This window comes from Monodelphis domestica, chromosome 1 (genome assembly GCF_027887165.1).
Source record: "Monodelphis domestica isolate mMonDom1 chromosome 1, mMonDom1.pri, whole genome shotgun sequence".
Classification (NCBI taxonomy): Eukaryota; Metazoa; Chordata; class Mammalia; order Didelphimorphia; family Didelphidae; genus Monodelphis; species Monodelphis domestica.
The window spans coordinates 64959560-64985248 of NC_077227.1; the positions used below are offsets into that span (position 1 = coordinate 64959560).

General features: G+C 40.1%; 2 protein-coding genes across 4 annotated transcripts in view; one reads left to right on the forward strand and one right to left on the reverse strand.

Moving 5' to 3' along the window:
- TSPAN14 (tetraspanin 14) overlaps positions 1–18512 on the forward strand; it is a 91247-nt gene extending 72735 nt beyond the window's left edge. For all 3 annotated transcript variants that reach the window (XM_007478523.3, XM_007478524.3, XM_056800176.1), the window contains 6 exons: positions 3085–3231; positions 5080–5250; positions 7883–8008; positions 11233–11277; positions 13937–14056; positions 16089–18512. In XM_007478523.3, the coding sequence (XP_007478585.1) occupies positions 3085–3231; positions 5080–5250; positions 7883–8008; positions 11233–11277; positions 13937–14056; positions 16089–16160 (681 nt within the window). In that variant the 3' untranslated portion in view covers positions 16161–18512. The remainder of the gene's footprint in view (positions 1–3084; positions 3232–5079; positions 5251–7882; positions 8009–11232; positions 11278–13936; positions 14057–16088) is intronic.
- A 3651-nt stretch (positions 18513–22163) lies between these two features.
- LOC103098508 (rap1 GTPase-GDP dissociation stimulator 1-like) overlaps positions 22164–25689 on the reverse strand; it is a 113210-nt gene continuing 109684 nt past the window's right edge. The window contains exons 14-15 of the mRNA XM_056800165.1: positions 25361–25489; positions 22164–24026 (exon numbers count right to left, since the gene is read on the reverse strand). Coding sequence (XP_056656143.1) covers positions 23875–24026; positions 25361–25489 — 281 coding nt within the window. The 3' untranslated portion in view covers positions 22164–23874. The remainder of the gene's footprint in view (positions 24027–25360; positions 25490–25689) is intronic.

The window sequence follows — 25689 nt, forward strand, 5'->3', positions numbered from 1 at the left end:
CCTCCTTCCTAGCTGAAGCTTCTAGATAATACTGTTTATCATTAGAATGTGACTTTGATAATGACCAGAAATTGGACCATTGACTAATTCTATAGAAATAAAGCTTACATATCTAGGTTTTTTTTTTCTTGAAAAGTCCAGGGAAAGTTGTTTATTAAACTGAGGATCAGGATCTAGCATGATCCATTACCAGAGCCAGAGAAAACATGCTTAGTAATGTCTTTGTTGGGGTCCAGTAATTGCATGATTGTTGTTGTTGAATCATTTTTTAGTCATGTCTGACTCTTCATGATCCCATTTGGGGTTTTCTTGGCAAAGATCCTAGAGTAGTTTGCCATTTCTTTCTCTGGTTCATTTTATAAAGGAAACTGAAGCAAACAGGGTTAAGAGACTTGCCTAGGGTCACACTGCTAGAAGGTATTTGGGGCCAGATTTGATCTTGAGAAGAAGAGTCTAGCATCATAGTCTTATTCTTATCCTCATGTTTATCCTTCATTTTCAAAGAAGCTCAATGACATTGCATTAAAATTGCCGGTAAGGAGCAGGTACCAAAAGTCTAGCCAAATGAGAAGTGGTGGAAAGATCATAGAATACTAGGTTCAGGGCCTTGGTCTGCCTTGGTCTGCTATTCTATTCTCTGTGTGGATCTTTTCTGATCGTTCAGTGTCCCAATTCTTATTGAAAGTGTTAGATTCAATAGACAAATGATCTTTAAAGGTTTATTCAATTTCATGATCCTTATTTGAAAAGTCTGCTCTCTGGAGGGATGGCTGGGGGATTTGGGGAAGAAGTTAAGGGATGTCTGTGGTGTCCCTTCATTGCCTCAAGTGCCCCAAATACTGTTCTTTTAGGCAGCTGGTTACCACCTCTGGAGTGAAGACATTAAGCTGGAAGTGGTGTTTTTGAAACTCCTGCAAACCTTGGACTTGTAGCACCACCTTGTGGGAGCTTCAGTCCTTGTCGCTACAATTGGGTTGTGTGCATTTGGTTAAGAGCTTCATTGTTTTCAGAATTTACCCCAAACATTTATGTTATTTGCCAAGAAGCTGAAGCCTTACCTGGAGACAATAATGTTCATTCTCCTTCCCATTTTGTTCCATATTGAAAAGAGCCAAAGATCAAGCCTCGCTTTATTACATGGATTAACTTAGTGGCTAAATGCCAGGCACAAAGCCCGAAGTCCATTGCCTTTCTTCCTCCCTCTTTTTAAGAGTTTTCATTCTTTTTCATCAAAGGCAACTTGGAACCTCTTCTCTTAAAGTTGGGCTGAATGTTTGTCTTGGAGAGGCCCTGTGGTGTAGTTGTTTGAGCTTTGGGCTTGGATTCACAGCCAGGTTTGAATCCTTCTTCAGTGGTAGTAATATAATTGTATGCCCCTGTCCAAATCTCTTAACCACTCTGGAATTTATTTTTCTTCTCTGTAAAATGAGGGAGTTGGACTTCATGACCTCAAAGAAGCCTCTTCTAGATTCAACTTTGGAGTGCTTGAAGTTATTATAATGATGATGATAACAATAATAATAATTTCAGTTCTAGTATCCTATTAATAATAATCCCCTTGAGTCTTCAGATGGTACAAGAATTCACACCCCTAACGTCTCAGTCATTGTTGAATACTCTGTGTATTCAGCTCTTTGGGGGTGATATGAGAAAAGGGGAAAGGGCAGGTCCTGCCTTCGTTGCTTGTAGTCTAGTGAGGGAAACGAGCCTGATACACACAAAACCAGTATGAGACAGGTATGATGGATGTTATATGGTACACGTTATCTTTGGCATCATTTTCTTCTTCCTTATTCTAGGTTAGCTCCCAATTTTAACCTCTAAGTCTTCTTATCTCCCATCTTTGTTTTACACAGTTGCCAAATTAATACTCCAAATGGATCAAAATCCATCAGTTTCCTTATCTCCCAAGTGAAAAAATATAAATTCCTGAGCAGAGCATTTAAGCACTATACTCCTCTTCCCCCCAAGTCTGCTTCTAAGCAATATTTTCAAACTTCCTTCATAATCTCTCTATTTCACATAATCTACTCTCTAGCCATGGGGCAGCCAACTTGTACTCTCCTGCCTCCCCATTTATTTGTACTGGCTTCCATTTTGGAAAGGACTCATTCTATATTGTAACTTGTTTAAAAAATCCCTGCCTTCTTTCAATGCATAATTTATATGTCACCTTCTATAGGAAGCCTTTTTTTGTTTTTGCCTTCCTCAGATTTTCCTATAGTACATTGTCTGGATTTCTCCTTTGTTTTTGTTTTTTTCCCCCGACTCCTACACTTTTGTATCATACTTATTTATGTTCATTATGTCCATTCTGTGTGTCCTTCCTTTCCTCCTCCCCCAAGTTGGATTCCTTCCTTCCTTCCTTCCTTCCTTCCTTCCTTCCTTCCTTCCTTCCTTCCTTCCTTCCTTCCTTCCTTCCTTCCTTCCTTCCTTCCTTCCTTCCTTCCTTCCTTCCTTCCTTCCTTCCTTCCTTCCGTCCTCCCTCCCTCCCTCCCTCCCTCCCTCCCTCCTTTCTTCCTTCCCTCCCTCCCTCCCTACCTCTCTCTCTCTCTCCCTTACCCATACCTTCCATATTAAAATCAATACCATATATATTGGTTCTAAGGCAGAAGAGTGGTAAGGGCTAGGCAATAGGGGATAAGTGGCTTGCCCAGCATCAACAGACTTGAATCCAGGACCTCCCATCTCTAGGACTGGCTCTCAATTCACTAAGCCACCCAGCTGCCCCTATAAATTTTTTTACCCTTACCTTTTTATCCCTGGCCTTTAGCATAAAGACTTGCATATTATAGATATACAATAGTAAATAATAAATTAAGAATAATAAATATTTGTTGAATTGCTGAATTTTAATAATTAACATAAGGAAGGCTTCATGAAAAAGGAGGGTGTACCCCATGGGATGATTTTCTTTTTGGTTAACCTAGTCTGACCTCAATATTTCTCTTGTAAGTTAATGTAAGTACCTTGAAGGCAAAAACAAGTGTATTTAGTTTAATTTATAAATTTGAAAGTAGATCTCCTTTGAAGATGCTCTTGACCTCCCTTTCAACGCTCTGCTGTCTCTTTGACTCTTTCCAGGGTGTGCTCTCAGACCTGACCAAAGTGACCCGTCTCCATGGCGTGGATCCTGTCGTGTTGGTCCTGATTGTGGGAGTGGTGATGTTCACACTGGGCTTTGCTGGTTGTGTGGGAGCCCTGAGGGAAAACATCTGTCTCCTGAAGTTCGTAAGTAACCTTGGCTCAGCCATAAGGGAATGGTGGTGGGAAGTGGAAGGAGAAATTAGGAGCAAATTTCCCTGCTCAGCTGGAAAACCAAGAAAGGGTGATGTTGTCCAGTCTGGGGAGCCATATGCCTATGGCAATCCCCATTAGTCAATCATAGTCTACCAATTAATATTGTTTTTGAAGGCTTTGACTTGGTTAGTACTAGAGTTATTTATTGCTTCTCTGCCCCTCAACACAGGCACAACTCTAGGACACATGGGAATATCCAGTGGGGAAGGGACCTGATTCCCTAGAGTTCAGATCAATAAACCATCGATTCCCTCCCATTAATTTGTATTTCCATGTGCCACTCTTCCCTTCCTTCATCCCCCATCTCTCCATTGAATAATATATAATGCAAACCCCTCAGAACGATCACTTTTCGATAGAATTAAATGAGAAATGTTTGTGGATTTTGAGAAAGTAGAGTTACATTTAGATAAATTCATTTTGAGAAACTTTCAATTACAATTCAGTAGGATCTGGTGGGAAAACACCTGTTACATTGCTTTGCGATGTATTATTTCTTATATTTATTGAATCATTCTGTATTCCCTGTTCTGAATTTAGATAGCACACATGGAATGTTTTATGTGCTTCTCTCCTCTCTACCCTAGATGGTCTCTAAAGGTCTGCTAGCTCTAACATTTCCTAGTTCTGTACAAATCTGCAATTTCCTTGTGACTGTTGCAGTGGGTAGAGGCTTAGTGAGTCAATTAGCAAGCACAGAGACATATCCTAAGGGTGAAATACTGTGCTAGATGTCCTAGGAACTGGAAAAACCAGCATGATACAGTGCAAAGTCTGCTGAATTTAGGATCAGAGGACCTGGGTTTGAATTTGCGCCTTAGTGCTTTAGTCATAAAATGAGTGAGTTAGAATAGTCGTTCCTTCCCAATTCATGAAATAAATGGTAGTAATAGTGTGTTACATAGCAATATAGTATAACAAAGATGAATGATACTTTGTTGTTCAGTCCTTTCAGTTGGGTTAGACTTTCGTGGACCCATTTGGGGTTTTCCTGACAAGATACTGAGAGCAGTTTGCCATTTCCTTCTCCAATTATATGATGCTATTATACATTTTATGCTATTATACAATGTGACTATATTGATATGTTATTATATTACCACAATCAATAAATCTGTGATTGTGACCTATACGATGGGCTTGTAGAGCTTTTGCCCTATTGAGGAAAATTCAATGTGGATCCTCAGGTTTTAATAGATAAGTATTACACGAGGCTTCCAGTAATGTGAATATAGAGTCAATCTCACAGCCAAGAACATTGAGGTTCAAATGACTCCTGGCAAACAACTTAACCTGCTTCAGGTAACAGGTAGCAAAAACTCCCTGATGTGGCTGTGGGTGGTCCCAACTAGATTAAAATGTAATTGGAAAATATTTAGGAAAATAAATAAAAATACAATTGAACATGAATAATGCTAATCTGTGGTTTTCTAACTCAACATGCAGCCTTCAGGGATCCTTTTGTGAGCTTTTCCCATTTCTGTATGAATTTGACATCACTGCTCTAGGCAACAAAGAGTTAGTAGAGAAACAGTAGAGAAGAACCTAGCTTGCATTGGTAGGTAAAGTTCCTCTGGCATCTCCCTATCACATTCGCAGTCAAACACCATTCATAGCCCTTGTTCCTGTCCCAAATGGTAAATATTAGAGAGGCTCGGAGAAAAGGGATCCCTTATATATTGCAGAAGAGTGGGACAGTTCTCACAGGGGGCTCCAGTCTGGAGAGTTTGGGGAATCATTTCCTTTTTCTCTTCCTCTCACTTTTCCCCCTCTTTTTAGTTCTGTGGGGCTATTGTGCTGATATTTTTCCTGGAGCTGGCAGTAGCGATGTTGGCCTTCCTGTTCCAAGACTGGGTGAGAGACAGGTTCAGGGAGTTCTTCGAGATCAATATCAAGTCTTACCGAGATGACATCGATCTGCAGAACCTCATTGACTCCTTGCAGAAAGCTGTAAGTCACCCTGTCCTTTGGTGGGTGTCCTTGCCCCCATGACAGCTTTTTCTTTGCCTTTTTCCTGTTCTGGGATTTTAAAGCTGATGCTTCATCTTAAGCATCCCAGGCCTAGAAGACAGCCAGAGAAAATGCCTGGAGCTGAGAGGTGGAATGTCCTATTAATGGAATAGCAGGGAGGCCAGTGTCCTTGGGTGGTAGAGGAAAAAAGATGTAAGGAAATTGGAGAGAGAGATGGGAGCTAGGTTATGAAGGGCTTTGAATGCCAAAGAGAGCCTTTTCTGTTGGAATATGGAGGCCATTAGAGAGCCATTAGAGTTTACTGAATGTAATGGTAGCCTACATGACATTGTGAAACTTGTGCTTTAGGTGGCTAAATGGAGGATGGGTTGGAATAGGGAAGGCACTCGAGGTGGGCAGTCCTACCAACATGCTATATATAGAATTAGTCCAGGTAGGAGGTGATGCATCAGAGTAGTGGCAACGTCAGAGGAGAGAAGGGGGCATATTTGAGAGGTGTTGGGAAGATGAAATCAACTGGCCTTGGTAATGGGTTGGATGTGAGAGATGAGAGGGAGGAATTGAGCATGGTAGCCAAGTTGTGCACCTGAGGGACTGGGAAAATGATATTGCCTTGGACATTAATTAACTGCCCTTGACAATAATAGGGAAGTGAGGAGCAGAGGAAGGTTTTAGAAGGAAAGAATGAGTTCATAAAAATGTCTTCCTAAGGAATGGAGGAAATGATGGGTTGAGTTGGCAGAGGGAGAGTCAAGGCATATGTGCCTCCTCAAAATGCTTTGGTTTGGGGTAGGAGTGCTGGGGAAGCTTCTAAAAGGTGGACCCTTTAATCCTCTTGGATAGATTTTTCTGGATTCTAGAAGCACTTTATTAGAAGCATAGGGAAGGTTCTTATAAATATTGACCAGAGTTACTCATAAATTTTAGGATTATTTCCCCAATGGCTCCCATGCAGTCCATTCTCAATTTTAAGGAGAAACTTTCTCATATCCCTGCCATTCATTGTCTCCTTGGATGATTGAAGAAACCTTGTGGCCTTGTGAACATGCCATTGCCATCTGGGCTATGCCTTTTTGAGGGCAGTGAAGACCTTTAGTATGACTATAGTCTGACTGTGGACCTAAGGGGGCATCTTTTATTTCCTCTGGGGTTGGAGTGGTGTTTTAGACACCCAGAAGATTCTCTATAAATATTCCTTTCTATATACCTAAGAACCTTGATTCTCCCGAAGCATCTGTCCAATCTTTTCCTGTATATAAAAATGTTGGTGAGATGAGGGAATCCTTTCCCTAGCCTTGCTGTAATTCTTCAGGATCCACAGGATATCCTCTTTTGGTTGGACGTTATTCTTATCCTATCTCTCTGAGGGACTTTTTTCCCTTCCTGTTCGAGAAAGCTGACCTTGAAGGAAGCCTGGTCAGACCAAGAAGAATTAGCCTCCATAGGATATTTTGGGGAGCTCCTGGACAGAACCCTTCTGTCTAAGACCTTCACTTCCTCTGGTTTTTCATCCACCATCAATCCCTGCTCAGCATCTGGATTTTTTGAACAAGAGCTAAACAAACACCTCTTGTCCTTCCTGGGGTGGGCCATGTTAAGGGACTGAGCCTTGATAAGCTCTCTGTTCTTTCTCTTCAAAAACCTAGCTTCCTTAGGCATTTTGTTTGTTTTTGTTCTGAAAAAGACTATAATCTGTTTTGTGTCACACAAAGGGGAATGGAAAAGAGATTACCACAAATACAGAAACACACTAAGGAAATCTTAAACTAAGCAAGATTAGGCTTCTTAGTTTTAAGGATTATTTGATCCAATAAAACTCATTATAACCTCTAGATTTTGCTTGTCTATGTCATGGGATTGTTCTATCGGGAGACTTGAAGCTAAAGAAACCCATTGGATGCTAACAGTCCCATTTTGGAAACCAGCACAGTCACCTTTTTTATTTGCATCCATGATTGCCTACAATTGTCTATCTCCATTTCTATATTTTTCATTTGCCAGTAGACAGCATGCTATGATGTTTCTTCTATGCTAATGTTAAACAAAAGAAAACATTTTGATGTTGTCCATTCTTCTCATTTGCCTTAAAAGATGAATTCAGTATCTCCTCTTTCCCGTTGTTCATTTTTTTGTCAAGGAAGAAAGTGTTGGAGTTTGTTGATAAACATATTCTAATTATTTTAATGTCTAGGCTCTTTAGAGGTGAGATAATATCAGTCATTTGAAGCAAGCATATCCGTTCCTGATAATTTACCAAATGGCTAAGAGGGATTAAAAACAAAAAAGAAAAAAACAAGGTACAGTTTCTACCCTCATGGAGTTAACACTCTGGTTGGGAAGCATGTGTACATATATGAAGAGTGAATTAATGCCACGTAAAAGGCCATAAAAGCCAAATATGTAATAACTGGCAACATGTACTGTGGAATTCAGAGGAAAAAGAGATACTGAATGAATGTAGTCATAGAAATGATTCTTAAGCTGAGGATTGTAGGAGAGAAGCAGAGAGAGTGGAAATTTGATCCATTTCAGGTCTAGTTGTAGTGTGTTGCTCCCTAAATGACAGTGCTATAGCTATAATGGTGTTGATTTGTGTGTGTTTGTTCTGTAGAACCAGTGCTGTGGGGCTTACGGCCCTGAAGACTGGGACCTCAATGTTTACTTTAACTGCAGTGGAGAAAGTTATAGCCGAGAGAAATGTGGTGTCCCTTTTTCTTGCTGTGTACCAGATCCTGCAGTAAGTTGTGATTTTCTCTCCTTCTTTAGGTTTAAAAAAAAATTAATGCCTTGTTTTTATATCCTAGCCATATCTGGAAACACTGGTCTAAGAATCAAACCCAACTTTGTAAAATTTTTAAAAATCAAACAGCTTCTCCTTCATCCCACCAACAATTAAATAGTTAGGTACAAAATGCTATAGGGTGACTTGCAGCAGACATTGTACCTAACAGTTTGCCCAAATAATAATGAACTTTTCTACTGAGGGCAGTGTCTCGCTACCATCTTTGCAAAGTATTTGATCATTGCAATTCCCAAGACTTCATTTCTTTTTATGTGAAATCACTAGGTTTTTTGACTGTGCTTCTAGTTTCCACAGTCAAACTTTGCTGGTATCTAGATAAATTATTTTTGAAAGGTGTCTTGGGAGCAGCTGGATTGCTCAGTGGATAAAGATGGGAGGTCTTGGGTTCAAATCTCCTCTCAGATGCTTCCTAGCTATGTGACCCTAGGCAAGTCACTTAATTCCTATTGCCCAGCCCTTACTGCTCCTCTGCTTTGGAACCAATACTTAATTCCAATTCTAAGACAGAAGGTAAGAATTAAAAAAAAAAGTTTCACAACTCCCAACCCAAAAAGATTGAATACCTAAGACAAAGAATTATCTCTCTTTAAAACTGTTATCTAGGCCAATACCTGGATTCTGATTTCTTCTCAGATTAGAAGTTTTTCAGATCAAGGGTTTAGCCAAAGTTTGATCATTTATTTGACAAATATTTTGGAATATCTATCTATCTGTCTATCTATCTGTCTGTCTATCTATCTATCCATCTGTCTATCCATCTATCCATCTGCCTATCTATCCATCTATCTAGCTCTGTTTGTCTATTTTTGTCTATTATTTTTGTCTGTCTATCTATATCTATCTATTTATCCATCTATCTATCTGTCTGTCTGTCTATTTTTGTCTGTCTATGGTCATCCATCCATCTATCTGTCTATCCATCCATCTTATCTATTTTTGTCTCTATATGTCTCTCTGTCTATATGTCTGTCTGTATCTCTGTCTGTCTGTCTATCCATCCATCCATCCATCCATCCATCCATCCATCCATCCATCCATCCAGCTATCCTTTATAAAATCATATATAGATGAGTTAATATTACAATTATTGTTTTGTCCCAGTAGTTCAGTAACAGCCAACAGACTCAGAATGTAAGAATTACTGTGCTGTTGTGTTATATAAAGAATTCACATAACTTCTCTGTACCTTATGGGAATTCATCTGTAAAATAAGGTGATCATATATTTTTTATTTGAAAGCAGGTGGCTATTGAAGCTAACCACAAACCTCTTGAATCCTAACAACCCTGTACTCACTCAGAGACTTGACTTGAATATGAAGTCAAAGAAAGCAGGAAAGAATAGGAACAAAGCAGATTCTTCTATCAATTAAATACTACCACCTGTAGGGATGATTGGGTATATTTCAGTCCTAGGGATACTAAACTTGAAATTCTTCTAGAGAAAAGAAAGTGCAAAGAAGGTAGGAAAAAGTCTGTGGCTCAGAAAAACCCCCAACATATGCATGCATATGAGTTTGTGTGTGCACACATGTCCATGCATGAATGTAGAAGTATACATACATTTTAAAAATAATTTTTCCCCAATTGCATGCAGAAAGGTTTTTTTGAGTTCCAGATTCTCATTCCCTCTCCCTCTCTCCTTCCCTTGTATTCTTTCCTCCCTCCCTCCCTCTCTGAGACGAGGGAGGGCGAGCAATCTGATATAGATTCTACATGTGGAATTATCATAAACACGTTTTGACAGCCCCCCTTCTCTTGGAGTTTGTAGTCTAGTGGAAGGGATAGTGCAAAAAATATAAATAATAACATACAAAAATATAAAACAGGCCATGAACATTTGATGTAATCTAAACTGTTGAGAGGAGGGAGAAACATCTTTACGATTCCTCCTGATTGTGGTTGTGTGGTCTGGACCAGAGGCACATAGCTCTGGGGTCTTACTCCTTATTCTCATCTAATTTATAATGTATCAGCTACTTTGTATTAGAGATCCACAGACTCTTTCCCTTTCCTTTTTCTCTCAAGTTCAGTTTCCCTGAGAAAAGAATATACCCAATTCACGGGGCACTATGTAGTTAATGGAAGAATCGGTTTTGTTCCAATCTGTCCTGCTTTCTTTGACTTCATATTCAAGTCAAGTTTTTTGAGTGAGTGCAGGCTTGTTGGTATTCAAGAGGCTTGTGGTTGATTTCAGTCTCCCTGCCTTTAAATCAACAAATGCATGACCATCTTATTTACAGATGAATAAAACAAGGTACAGGGAAGTTATGTGATTTCTTTAGGTAATGTAGTCAGTGTTATAATTCTTCTCAGTTTGTGGTCCTTTACTGGGCTATTGGAATAATAATTGCAATATTAACTCTTCTTTATATGCTTTTATAAAGACTCTTCTACTTGGATTCAGGAGAATCTGACTTCAAGTCTTGCTTTGGACATTTACTAGTTGTGTGACTATAAGGTGGCTTCTCTGGACTTCCTAGTTCCTTTATCTATAAAACAGGAATCATAATAACAGCACCTACTTCACAGGGCTGTTGTGAGGATAAAATGAAAGCACCTGATATAAAGGACTTTGCTCACCTTATGAGTGCTCGCTAATAGCTAGTCTTTATCATGTTCCAAAGCACAAATGCCCTGGGCAGGTTAAGGAGTGTAGGGATTCCATTTTCTTTTACAAATAAGGCAGCAGAAACTTGTTTGCAAGTTCAGTGACTCACCCAGAGTCTCACGGCTAGTAAGGGGCAGAAACAGAACCCAAGTCCAAGTGCAGAACTTTTTTCTCTGCCCCTTGCTATCTCCCCAAATCACTCAGCACTGTGTTTCCTAAATTTAGCTTTTGCCTCTTAGTATTTGGAGCATGACTGAATTGAGTGAACCAGAATGGTTCATTGCTACCAAAATCTGTGTAATTTTCCCCAGAAGACCTCTCCCTCTCCCTCCCTCCCTCCCTCCCTCTCCCTTTCTCCCTCCCCCCCCCCCTCTCTCTCTCCCTCTTTCCCTTCCCTCCTCCTTTTTCCTCTCTCTTTCTCTTTCCCTCTTTCCTTCCCCTCTTTTTCCTCTGTCTCTCTGCTCTCTCTCTCCCTCCCTTTCCCTCTTCCCCCCCCTCCCCTTCCCACAGGCTTCCATGATACTAATCTTTTCTTATTTCTTTTTCAGCAAAAAGTTGTGAACACACAGTGTGGATATGATGTCAGGACTATGGTGAGAACTCCTATTGCTTATGGTTATCCCCTTTGGTCCAACTTCCCAATTTAGCACACACGTGTAAATTAGATTGGGAAAACTTAGAGCTGAGTGCAGAGGTGAGACTCAGAACTCAGTTGGAGAGAGCAGAGTGAGAATAAGCAAGTAACCTGACAGGCACCATCCCCTGAGAGAGTCCAAAGGAAGAAGAAAATGGTGATCCATGTTAATTTCAAGCTTCATTAACCAGTGGTCCCCAAACCAGCTATTGCCAAGTTAGTGGGGAAAAAAGTGGACGAGAATTTAGGAATTGCAAAAACTCTCTCATTTTCACATTTTTAAGAAGGCATATTCTAGGCATAGGGTGGCTTTTTAAAGGGGCCACTTAATGTATTCATAGTTGCAAAAAGGTGTCAGACTTCTTGAAAATAATTTTGTTTGGATGCTCTTGTTAACATGAAATTGGAGTCAGTCACTTTCCCCTCATTTCAAGGGCTCCCCAGATTAACTCAGGGTTCAGTTATATCAGGTATTCACATGGGGGGGGGGTGTCAGACTGGTTTCATCACCTGATATATGATGAGGGAAAAACATGTTGGAAAAATATTTACCTTACCTCTTGCTGGTTGGTAGTGATAGCTGGTGATTATTAATATGGTATTGATATTTCTCTCTTATTTTTTACTATAAGCTGAGTGGAAAAACCAACGTGGAATCAATAGGCCTAGCTAAAGTGAAAATTATCCTGGGCCACCTAGGGGTATGTGCCCCAGTAAATGATTAACTGAAAAGAGTAGTAGTGCAGATGATCCAAATAGTATTCCAATCACTTTGGGACCTTGTAGTGATTGTTAGAGTCAGTGGAATTCTTAGTAGGTAATTATTAGTCTGAAAAAATGCAATCCCCTGAAGGACAAGAATTATTTCATTTTTGTCTTTATATTTCTAATGCCTAGAAATACCTTAAATAAGGTAGCAGATACTCATGTAAATTAATTGACTTGGTTACAGTTTATATTCCATGAGAATAGCAGCTAGTGCTGGAAAAGGGTCCTTGAAGTATCATGATGAAGTTTTGATTGGGCTAATAAAATTAGTTGAAATGTTTGATGTGGTAATAATTGAGGATACTTTTATTGAAGTGTACACATTATAGTCAAGGTGCACAGATACAAATATCATAGTATTCATAATATACTTTCATAATAAAATAATTTAATGCTTTCAAAATGAAAGCATAACTATAGGGTTCTGCTTTCAAAATGGTTGGAAAAGTCATTCTTCTTTCGTATAGTGGTTAACTGATTTATGTACCTGAATGTTATATATGTATATTTCTGGGATGGAAAAATGTATACCCACATATAATGTGTGTATGTATATCTGTGTGTATGTGTAAAATGCCTCTTTAACTGTCTTTCTGTCTCTCTTATCTCTGTCTGCCTATTTTAGCTCTATCTGTCTACCTGTCTATCTAATCTATATCTACCTAATCTATCCATCTATCTATATCTATCTATCTGTCTGTCTGTCTGTCTGTCTTGAGAAGTTAAGTGGATAGAGTGGTGATCTTGGAGTCAGGAAGACTCTTCTTCAGAATTGACTTTAGATATTTACTAGATGTGTATCCCTGGGTGAGTCACTTAATCCTGTTTGCCTCAGCTTCCTCATCTGTAAAATGAGCTGGAGAAGGAAAGCACAAACCATTACATAAGTATGTGCCCCCTAAAAAAACAATTGGGGTCATGACAAGTCACATGACTAACCCCTGCCATGTTCATATGTAGTTATTTGGTAGTCTTTAACTAGGTCCCTTAGTTCACTGTCTCCATCTTTTCTCTTTTGCCATCAAACTCTTTAGACTTCAAAAGTCACCGTCACCTTCAACATCAGTATACTTTATCAGCTATCACCACACTTCTAGGAATCCCCTTTCTCAAACTTGAGACTTTGGACACCAATTAAAAAATATATTGTCAGTTGTTTACCCTGCCTGCAAAAGACCACATAAGGTCTCTTAGAAATCACCTGAGCACCTCCTATATGCCAGGTTATTTTCCCAAGTGCTGAGGATACAAATAAAATGATCAAAATGGTTCCTATCCATCAGGACCTCACCTTCTCATGGAGAAGATAGCAAGGACATATATTAGTATACAAAAAGAATAAATAGAAAGTAGTTAATATTTGGAGAGAGATCAGGAAAGTCATCATTTAGAAGGTTGAGGTTTGACTTGAAGGAAGACAGGAATTCCATGACATGGAAATGAGGAAGGGTCATCCAGATATGAGAGATGGCCACTCTAAAAGTATGAAGAAAGATGGGGTGGTTGGTGTGAGGAAAATAAAGCTATTTGCCTGGTTTGTAGAATGTGGACATGAGGAATAATGTTTAATGAAACTGGATAGATAGGTTGGTGTCAGGTAGAAAAGGGCTCTGAAAACTCTGCAGGGAAATTTATATTTTTCTAAAACAATAGGAAACTTCTGGAGTTGATTTTTTTTTAAGATAACTAGATTAAATGACTCCTGGAGGTCATGTAGAGCTCTAGGTGTCTGTTACTCAACCTCCCCCTCTTGGATACTGGGGACACTTGCCCTTCATTCCCCTTTCTTCCGCACTCAGGAGACTTAATAGGAATAGAGACTAGTAGTTGTGTTCTTATTTCCATTGCAGACAAAGAACAAATGGGACGAATCAATCTTTACCAAAGGCTGTATCCCTGCTCTGGAGGGCTGGCTGCCTCGGAACATTTACATAGTGGCAGGGATCTTCATCGCCATCTCCTTACTCCAGGTCAGTACAAGGTGTCATTGGCCACTCCACAAAGCTGGCGGGAAAGACCCTGTGGGTCACTGATTCTTCTGTAGTTATTTCTCTTCTTTCAAGCCGTTCCTTTTTAAAAAATCCTTTTGAAATAAAGGCCTTTGACCTAAAATGCTTATGTCAGCATCTGATGATTCCATAGTTTTAAAGTTGGGAAAAGTATTTTTGAGAATTAAAAAAAGTGAAGAAATATTGTTGGGAATATCTTGATCAATTCTGTTTACTTGGTTGATGTGAAGGGATTTAATTACTGCTTTAGATTATCAACCAGAAGTTTTGCTTTGAGGCCAGAAGTGGCTCACGTGATTGGAAATGAGTTTCCCTATTTGTAACTTTGACCCCATCCTCATTCCTCCAGTAAGCATCTGCTTGCACTTGGGGGTAGGCCTAGGTGCCAGAGAAAATTAAAGGATACTAATACTCTCACAATAACCCTGAGAAGTACATATGAGGACACTGAGGCAGATAGAGGCTAAGTTACCTGACAAATGTCACCCAAATCAGAGACCAAATTTCAGCCCAGGTCATTTTGACTATAGGCCACCTGGCTGCCCCAGGATCTGAGCTTTTGGATTCTTTGAGCCTATAGCTCCAGTCTAACATGTAGGAATACATGGGTAGAACAAGTGGTGAGTGAATCAGGAAGGCAATTAGATGAAGAGTCGGCATTGGCTCTGCCAGCTGGCATAATAATAATAATAATAATAATAATAATAATAATAATAATAATAATAATAATAATAATAATAATAAATATTCTTTTTACATACCATCAGCCTTAGAGCATGTGGCTTCTGCAGACTGGGTCACTTCTCAGGTTGGAGTTTCCATTTTTGTAACTTTTCCTGTTGCTGGTCATTTGAATTAGGTGTTAAATTATTATTTTATTAGTGTAGAATTAGGGTAAAATGTTGGTGTGGGGTAGGTGGGTCACATTTGCTCCAAGGTGTGCTGCCTTATGGTAAACTAAAATCTTGGTGGGACTCTGGGAAAATAGGCACTGTACTATATCTTGAGGGTGCTGGAACTGCGGAGTGATATGGCTATTAGGTAAAACTCCATGTAATTACAGAGTTACAGAGCCGATCATACCTTCTGACCAAGCAATTTCATTGTTCAGTTTTATATGCCCTTCCTCCCTGTCCCTGAAAAAACTCATAATGAAGAAAAAATCATTTTGTTTAGAAATATTCATAGCTGTTTTATTTAATTTACAATAGTAAAATACTGGATATAGTTCTAATCTTCAGTGACTGGAGAATGGCTGAATAAATTATGTTGGGTTAATGTAATAGAGTATCATGATGCCATAAAAAATGATAAATATGAAACATACAGGAAATAATGGAAAGACCTGATACAGAGTGTAATAATATTGACAGAAGGAAAAATGCTCTCATTTAATAACTCTTTAAAAAGAAACCAAAAGGGGAAGGGAGATAGAGTAACAGGAAGCAGAATTTCAGGACCTGGGAGAGGACATGGAACAAAAAACATTTTCTTTGCTCATTAATTCACTTGGTAAGGTCTGGGGAAGGTGGGGGGGGTTGTCTTTTATTTTGGAAGGTTATTTTTGTTGCTGGTTCTTGAATTTATTAAAACAAAAATTATTAGGGGGGGAAAAAGATGGGGGAATCCTCTAAATCTTAATTGAGGTGACTTGATCTGTTGTAGGTCTCTGGTGATATTCATAATTTTTTAACTTGTCTTTTTTTGGATGCCTTAGCAGGAAAAAATAACTAAAATTGATGTGTAGATTCTCAGTTTTTCTCTAGACTTCCTCTGGTCTAGTTTGTGCTCTGTGAGTAACCAAGGATGCTAATGTGATTTATTTATTTTACCATCAGTGTACTGGAGGTTCTTTGCATAGGCCCTGGAGACAGGATTCTATTTTGACTGAGATCTCCTACTACCTCACTCCTGCCTCATCTAACTCTCCTGCCCTTTTCCATCTTCCCTTTTCCCCAAACCAATCACAAATCCTTTTTGGTTTTGGTTTCAGATATTTGGCATCTTCCTGGCCAGGACCCTGATTTCGGATATCGAGGCTGTGAAGGCTGGCCATCACTTCTGAAGATAAAAGCCCAACTCCAGCTGTGAAAGTGAATCCATTTCTTTGTCATTAACTTTGCATCAGGATGGAAAGAAAATTGACAAGCTGGCCTGAGAGTTCTGGGTTGCTGCCTCTCCACCACCCCGCTCCAAATCAAGCCTTCCTTCAGACATCAGTTGGATATTAACTCTATTTCTGCTTCATGCTGGTAGAGAAGGAAGAAGCCAAGCTCACAAGCCTTGGAGACCACCAGTGCTTCCTTTGTGTGGTGGTCAGGACCGGGGGGGAGGGTGGGTATTGTGACCTAGGAGCCAAGAACCGACCTGTAAGTGGCAAAGAGTGAAATGAAATACCAGGGGAAGACTAAGAAACTTTGGGGCACATTTAAGAGTCCACTCAGTGTCAGTGTTTGCAGATATCACTGTCTTAGAGCCTCGCTTTCTTGGCTCCCAGTTATTATAATCTGAATTCTTCCTTTGCTTCACCGGTGCTTACCTTGGTGGGAGAGAAAATCTAGCATTGGGAAGATAAAAATACATAGAGAATCTCTCTTCTGTCTCAATAATGCCCATTGTGTAGAAGTTTAATTGTTTCCTGGATATCTTGTCTTTCTAAAGGGAAGCCCAGGGAGTGAGAGAGACAGACAGACAGAAAGACAGACAGAGACAAGAGAGAGTGTGTTTACACAGATGAATTTAACTGGGTGCCAAGACAATCAGAATCAAAGAGAGCATGGAACTTCAACTGTGCAGAAGTTGTAGAGACCCTGAGCCAATGTAGATACTTTAGTTACAAAGAACTTTCTTACCCTCCTGCACCCCTGAGAGAAGCCTCCAAAAGGCAGAACCTCCTTGAACGTTCTCCCTAAAGGCTTTTCTGAGGGCAGGAGCCATCTTCTATTCCAACAGCATTATGTTCCAAAGGCATTTTGAGGGGGGAGGTCTGTGGGTTGGGTTTTCCTCTAATATCTGTCTCCTCATTTTCTGAAAGTTTGTAAATAGTTTTATTTATAGGGGTAAGCACATTTTCTTAGAAATACTTTGATAGTTTTTTCTAGAGCTTCCCCTACCTACCCCAAAAAGCCTTGATTCCATGAAGACCCGAGTTCAGGTCCAGACTCTACACACATATTTGTTGTGTGGCCTTGTGGGTCACTTAAGCTCAGTGTTCTTAGCATGTCTCCCAACACTAAGCTGGAGGGAAGGTGCTGACTTGTAGAGGTAGTGGGGATTTCCTCACTTGTGAGTTTCTTCTCTACTCCTATCCCTATCAGCTGGGCAGCATTAGTTGGAATAAGGCCATTTTTCTAAAACCCATTTACCTTCTGAGTTAGAATTGATGCTAAGCATTGGTTCTAAGGCAGAAGAAGAGTAACAACTGGGCAGTTGGGGTGACTTGCCTAGGGTCACACAGCTAGGAAATGTCTGAGATCGATTTTGAACCCAGGATCTCATGTCTCCAGGCTCGTGCATCTATCTGCTGAGCCACCTAGCTGCCCTAATGAGGCTATTTTTAAAAGAGCTCACCTGTGAATTCTTTTGACTGATGATGATTCTGGGTAATGTCTTCAGAACCAAGTTTTTCTTAGCTTCTTTTTTTCCCTTTACCACCCAGTACATCCAAAGCTTCAGCCCCTTCTTTTCTTTGCTGTCAAGTGGAAGCAGTTTTTCCCTGTCTTCTAAGACTAGCTAATATTAAGGAAAACAATTGACCAACAACTTCATTGGGGATTTATGAAGCCATTCAGTATTCTTTCTTTTCTTGGTAAGTTCTACCTTGTGAGAGCCTTTATTCTCTCTATCTTCCCTAACCTCCTGCCCTTTTTTGGGGGTTCCCAACCAGGCAGGGTTCAATGCTTGTATTGTCTAGCTTTATTGCATTGTCTTACCTAAGTTCCATATTGCCCTTTTTTCATTTCTGTGTGTTTATTCCATGAAATCTGTTTCCCTTACTAATTAATACATGCACACCCCTTTGTTCCCCGCATTGACCCCCAGAGTTGGGGCATAATCAATTTTGTGTTGGGCCATTTACTAACAAACTGTCATTCCTGCTTATGATGGTGCCCTACTTGTTGTTCAGGGATTGCTATGTTTAATGTCCATGCCTATCATGATGTAAGTTCTAGCGTGGTATAGACTGATTTTTTTTTTTTTTAAGTTTTGTATGTTTGTAGACTAGGGAAAGAATGATGCCTATGATTTTGGAAGTGTGATGCCTTTCTTTGACTGCCAAATCTGTTTTTTTTTGTTGTTGTTTTTGAATTATATCTTTATATAAATGTTGACTTTTTCTTATTTCCCAAGTGGCATTAAGTATCACAGTAGTAAATAAACATGGCAACCCTGGGACTCGGGGGCTGTTTGGACCAGACAGCAATGATCGATGGCCAAGGCAAATGGCCTGTTGGTTCAATTTGGGAAATATTTTATGGGTGGGTTTTTTTTGGGGGGGGGTGGTGGTGGTTGTTATTTTGGATTCTGAACACAATTTTCAACTTCTCTTTTATGTGAAGACCAAAACTAAGGTAAGATTGTTCATGTCCCAACCTATCCTAGACTGGCTTGTGGCAGGATTTCTGTATCCACAAGGGATGCTGTGATCTTCCCAAAGATAAAGGCATCATTTTTACATAGATACTGTGGTTATTTTCAAGGCCTGAGAAGAGTGAGATCGCCAATATTGGCCTTACGTTTGGGCCACAGTTCTTCCCTCATTGTACTTCATGTTGAACTACACCTGGATTTCCCTTCTGTTGAATGAATACATGAAAAAAAAAATAATGGTCATCAAGGAGCTTTTATTCTGCTGATTTTAAGAAACTGAGATGGAGAGGGAGAATGACCCACTTTGAACTAGAGATGAGCCTGCACCTGAGGTTCTTTGATTCCCAAGACCAGTGTTATTCCTTTTATACCACACTCCTTTCATTCTCACCACTGTTAACAGACAACAAAGGATTGCTAGGTAAGGTCTACTCTGCAGCACTATTCTAGGTGCTGTGGGTGATAATGAGGATAAGTAAAACCAGGTGATTCATTTTAGGGAAGGACCCAGAATTGGAGTGTCCATAGAAAGTGGTCAGAAGGGTGGTTGGAGCCATGTTGTATGAAGATCAGCTGAAGAAATTGGGGATGAAAAAGAGATTTACTGGGGTAAGACAGGTGATAGAGAGATGAAAGAGGTCATAAAATATGTGATGGGTTGCCACGTGAAAGAAAGTATATATAAATTTGTTCTGGTTTTTCTCTATAAATGGAAACTGGATGTGTAGAGAGCACTAAATATTAAGCTTAAATATCAAAATTCAGGGCAGCTGGGGTGGTACAATGGCTAGAGCATTGGGTTTAGAATTAGGAAGACATCTTCCTGAATTCAAATCTGGCTCAGGCACTTACTTTGTGACCCTGAGCAAATCATTTAATCCTGTTTCTCTCAATACCTCATCTGTAAAATGTGTAAAAGAAGGAAATGGCAAACCATTCCATTCTCTTTGCCAAGATGTGGGATCACAGTCTGACACAACTGAAATGACTCAATGACAACACTAAATAATACTAAAATTAAATATTAAGGCAAAATTGTTACAGCCCATATATCATAAAGGGTCAGAGAAGGGCTTTAAACTATGGAGGAACTGTGAGCATGAAATATGGAATTAAGAAAGGAAAAAAAGGAGAAAAAAGAAAGAAGAAAAAAAGACTCCAATACAGTATATGGTTCAGAGAGAATCTTTCTTGCCTCCCCTCCCAGGGGCTTTTGGCTAGTGCTTTTATTAGCATATCAACACTCACTGATTATGTGATTGGTATCATAGACATACAGAACTAACTCTGCAGTGGGTTACATCAAAGTAATCAGTTCTGTTACAATTTGGTTAATAACCAATTTCTATTACAGCCAGAGTTCACATTTTTTATGTCTGAAATGTTTGCTAAGGAAATAGAAAAGATGAAAGAATAAAAGAAGATTCTTGATAGAGAAGTTATCTGGGATATAGTGGGATTGGCAAAACCTCCTATCTATCCAAAAGGGAGCTTTTGAAATGTAAATTTCCAGGTTGGTTGACCCAATAATCAGAAGGGCTAGAACAGTCACTGTTTGGAGCTGGGGAAGTTTGCTACATCATCTGCTGAGCAATGCCAGATTAACCTAGTCAATTTGGTAGAGATTAGACTTTATTTTTTCTTTTGAAGGTTTAAGCACTTATTAACCCCGTGAGTTCCTGATTTGGCCAGCACAAGAATATTGCCTTTCCAGCAATATCTTGTTTTGTAGAGGACCTTGGCCTTTCCCATGATGCCTCAGTGTGGCATTTCAGCTTCCCAGGATGGGTTAGCACTTATGTTCCCTTCAGTTTCTGTGAAGCGGTAGCTTCAGAAGCCAAGTGTTTCGGAATAAATGCTAATGACAAAAAGCATTGGAAAAGTTCATGGTAATTAAAAAAAGAGAGACAGGATATTAAATTAAGAGGATAACAGAATCAAAGGGAACATCTTTTAATGATAGGAAAGATGTTTGTAAGCAGAATAAAAAAATGTGGGTGGGGAAGAACCAATTGAGCCAAGTCCCAAAGTTTGGGGTGAAAGTCTAGAAAGTCTAATCACCCTTGTGGCTCGGTGAGGGAGTGATGATGAAGGTCAGGGGATGAGGTTGAAGCTGGCTTGGAAGCCTGTGGGTTTCACAAGTGTGAATATTGAAGTCTAAGAATATAGACGAGAATTGGGGTAAGAGAAAAACTTGAGTCAGATATTGAACTCACTGAGGAAGGAGTTAAGAGGGATGTAGAGGTTGGTAATAAATTGTCATTTATATATAACACTATAAAATTGGCAAAGGACTCATGAATATGCAGACACATTTTATTTGAGTTTTAGAACAGCTCCCTGAGTAAGGTGCTATCATTCTTCCCATCTAAAGGATTAGTGACTCTTCCATTTGGTTCATTTGTAGGCCAACACCAGCCAAGCTTCACTTTAGTCCCTACTTCTAGACCATCTTCTGGTCAGCCTCAACAATGGACGTGAAATATGTACTGCCCCCTGTGTACCCGATACCCTTCTCTCTCCAGCCCTCTCTGGAACCTGTGATCCAATCAACCCAAACATTGTTCCTGGAAGGGGTGCATCAGCTTGCTTTTCTGTGGGCTATTCATCACCTCTAGAGCTTTCCAGAACAAAGAACTCCTCCCTAGCCAGGACTCTTCTGACTTATTTTTCCCTATTATAATGTAAGCTTGAGGGCAGGGATACTGTTTCCCAAGAGAGGAAAAGGAACAAGCATTTATTAAAGGCCTGCTGTGTGCCAGGCACTGTTTAAAGCACTTTACATATCACTTAGGGCTGTTTGGTTCAAAGATGGTACTGGCTATTTGAAGGGAGGCTTTCAAGTGATTTTTTTTTTCTTTTAGCTACAGGGCTAGAATAGATTTCTTTAAATATTTTTTTTAAAAGCAAGCCATTTCCACTTATATGAAATAGAGCAGAGGGAATTCTGCCCACAAGTTTATTTCTGGTTAGAAATAGTGGAAGAAAGTGAGCCAAGTGAAACAAGTATCATATTGTCCCTGTGGAAAAGACTGTTGGTCATGGCTGTTCTTTTGGTCCCAATGCACATGGTGCAAAAACAGAAGGTATGTAGAATGGCAATTCATATTTCTAGATGGTCTAATGAAAGGGATGATGCCATAGTGCATAGAACTCTGGACTTGGAGTCAGATTCATCTTTTCTAAGTTTAATTCTGACTTAGATACTAGCTGTATGACCCTAGGTAAATTACTTAATCCTGTTTGCCTTAGTTTCCTCATCTGAAAAGTGAGCTGAAGAAGGAAATGGCAAACCATTCTAATATCTGCCAAGAAAAGCCCAAATGGGGTAATGAAGAGTTGGACAGGACTGAAAATGCCTGACCGAGAGATAGAAAGGAGTTTGTGCAACTCAAGCCTCAGTTATTCCTTCTCTGAAATGATGTTTGCCCTACCTACTTCATTGTAGATATTTTTAAGGATAAAATGAAAAGTGAAATTGCTTTGCAAAGTCTTTTATTTTTTAAAGCATTATACAAAAGCAAAATACTATAAAGAGCCAAGAAACGGAGAGTCACTAACTTGTTTTGGAGTTAAAATTTATTCATTGAACAGATTATGGAGTTGAGATGCAGAGGATTTTTTGTCATATCCACTTGATAACAGTGACTGGTATAGGCTAATAGACTCAATGGGATGCATCTGGACCCCCTCCCTACTTCCTTAGTGACTTAGTGACTACTGCCTGTCCTTGGCCTATGACTAGCAGACACCATTTTTCAGAGCTTACAGATTCCAGAAGGCAGTTTGCAAGGAGGGCACTTTCTACAGGTGAGGTTCCCCATTGTGGGCCAATAGATGGACAGAAGTGATTGCACCGGAGAGGTAAGTATCATCTTCCCCAGAGTGTAAGCCTGTTTCATGAGATTCTCTCAGGACCTTGTCAGTAGTGTCCCCATCCTCTCTCCCCTACAGATCTAATTTTCCTTTTTCCTAATGAATGGGGCTATTGCTACAAGACATGCCAGTTGTCCATACTTCTGGGAGCACAGAACCTGATGGGAGAATGAATGGGTTTATGTATTTAGCATGAAAATTATAATTCATCTAGTCCAGCCTTCTTTCTTTTAAGTGCCTTGCTTTAAGGGCAGAGCTGGGATTTGAGCCTAGGTCCACTGATGACAAGTCCAGCATTCTTTCCATTGCACCATGAGGACAGGGCAGACATCATACCAATAAGATTACTTAAATCCAGTGGAAGCTGGCAGTTTGTAGTCTTCTTGTGTAGACCTCCTCCCTTGATTGGCCCTTAGTCTTGTAAATAGATTTTTGCTTTTTTGTAAGACCAATCAGCTCTCCCAAGGAATAGTTTTGCTTTTTTAAGTTCTTTGGGGGTGTGTAGCAGGGTGATGGTTCAACAGTTCCTAAGGTGAGGGATTGTTGTTGGAATGGCCACAAGCTCAGAAATTACCAAAGTGGAGATTATACCCCAGAGACCAATCCTTTTTGGATTTTCCAAGGATTTGGCTAAAAAGGACTTGCCCACTTGGTGAAAGTGGAGGACCAGGAACTGGAGAACACTGACATGGTATTCTGGAACTTGAGTTGCCAAAATAGACAGGTGCAATTTGCAAAAATAACTCTCGGAGTGCCAAAACAATGCCACATTGCCACAATGCTTTGTGTATAGTAGTCACTCAAATATTTATTGAATGAATGACCCTCCCAAGTGAGGAGATCTCCTCTAGCCATTCTTTGAGCACCACTTTAATGACCACTTTACAAATTAGACCTCCTGCGGAACTTGTTCCCTAGAAACTCTAGGGCTTCAAGCCTGGTTCAGAGAAAACTATCAATGGAAAGGGCTGGTTGGATGGTCTCTGCTTGGTGATGGGGCATGGAAAAGAACATGGCTCACACTGAGGAGTTCCTCCAGGGTACCAGCTTAGAGGGATCACTTGGATCAGAGGTGAGGATAAGTTTGCACAAGGCAGGTGACTGGAAATCCCCAAATTGGCATGAAAATCACAATGTTGCTGGGTACTACCACCTAGAATGTCAGTGTGCTGCTTGGCATCCAAGGATTGGACACTTTGGGCTCCCCCTTCATGTATGGGGAAGAGATGGCAAGAAGAGTAGGTTTCTTATCTATTGCAAAAAGCAACCTCCTAAGGAAGGCTGATCCTAAAGAGAAGAAGGAATACCAGCACTTAGGGGAAAAAGAGACCTGAGTCCTGGGTATCACTTTTCAGGATCTGGAGGGCAGCGATGGCCTGTTTGACCACGTTGGCATTGCTGTGGTTGCAGAGGTTCTCTAGTGTACCTTGTATTTTAGCTTCTTCTACTTGCTTCCTCAAGTCACCTAATGGCATTAAAAGAAGGGAATATCAGTAAAGTGAATTCACAGTATCCCTTTGTGTGGCACTTGGGAGCTAAGCTCCCGTCCACATCTCCTATCTGGTGGTAAATCCTAGTCAGTGCTACTCTTCCTATAGGGCTAACCAGTCTTATTCTGTTCAGCAATTAGAGAAATGTGACTTTCATCAGATTAACAAATACTTATCAAACATTAATATTCAGGGGTTTTTTCCCTTGAGGTTTTTGCCCTCCCGTGTCTAGTCTAGAGTTAGGAAAAAATCATTTCTTTATCTACTCCAAGGAATAGGATGTCCCAAGGCTACCAAAGTCTTTCCATGCAGATTTTTTTCTACTGGGCTTTTTCTCCTTACTGTCCCGGCTACTACCCCATGTTTTTCTCTTGCTCCCTGTCTAGATCGTACATTTTGGGCTTTATTTCTTCCCTGCCTCATCCCATTGGGCAAAAGCTGGACCTCAACCCTCAGAGCCCCTTTCTTTTTCTCTTTCTCTCCTGGTTCCTCAGGTTCCTACAAAGCTGGATGCTATGGAGGAGAGAGTGGGAAATCATTTTGTCTATTAAACTGGTTTTACAGATGGGGGGAGGGTGGTCCTCAGTTTTTTCAAATGCCTGGAAGACATCTTAATTTAGTTGAGGTGGAGACAAAAAGCAGAAAGGGAAGTAGATGAGGAAACCAAGATTCCCAGGCTAGACGGCTGGTATTTTGTTTTCATAATTGGAAAAGGGAGCATGAATGGTCTCTAATATAGCTATGGGCACTGGTCACAGAGTTTCTGTTGAAAGGTCTCTTGAAATCTGAAGTCTGAACAACAAAAGTACCAAAAACAGGAGAGAGGAGAGAACGTAAAAGACAGTATAAAGGAATAATGGGGCAGGGCTTTTGGTTTCACTTCTGAAGGCTTCTTTCAGCTATGCATCAATGAGAAGAATGGGTAGAGGAATGGCTTTTAAAAAGATTCTTAACTTCGGCCTTGGAATGAACTGATTCTAAGGCAGAAGAGTAGTCAAGGCTAGGCAATGGGGGTTAAGTGACTTGCCCAGGGTGGCACAGCTAGGAAATATTTGAGGCCAAATTTGAACCCATGGCCTCTGAACTCTAAATCTGGATCTCAGTCCACTGAGGCACCTAGCTACCCCCCCCCCCCTCCCGCAGTGAATTTTGAACCAGAACCGCACTTTCTATTAGGGGTGCTTGTCTTACACGTTTCACAAATTGAATTATGGCACCCTTACTAGGGCTGTCTGACAGCTGGAGTCTTAAGATCTGATTTTTCTTCTTTTTGTAGTCATGGGAAAGGTGTAGTGGGTGGGCTATTTACCTGAACCCAGGAGGCTGCACAAGAGGCCCAAGGACTTATACTTCACTTCTGGACTTGTCATATCATCTTCAAGGAGCTTCTGTAAATTTGATACCAGTTGGGATTCTTTAAACGCATCTTTGATAATTTCTGCAGAGAAAGAAGTGATATGTTGAAAATTCTCTATGAACACTTCTCTGTGCTATAAAACTGGCTGGACTGTCCTAGGCCCTGGGGATTTAGCCACTTTCAGAACTATAACAGGAGAGCTTGGATACAAGGAAAGCTTCTTCTGTCCTTCACTGTAGACTTTTAATGGGGTTCTCTAGCAAGTAATGTAATGTAAAGGA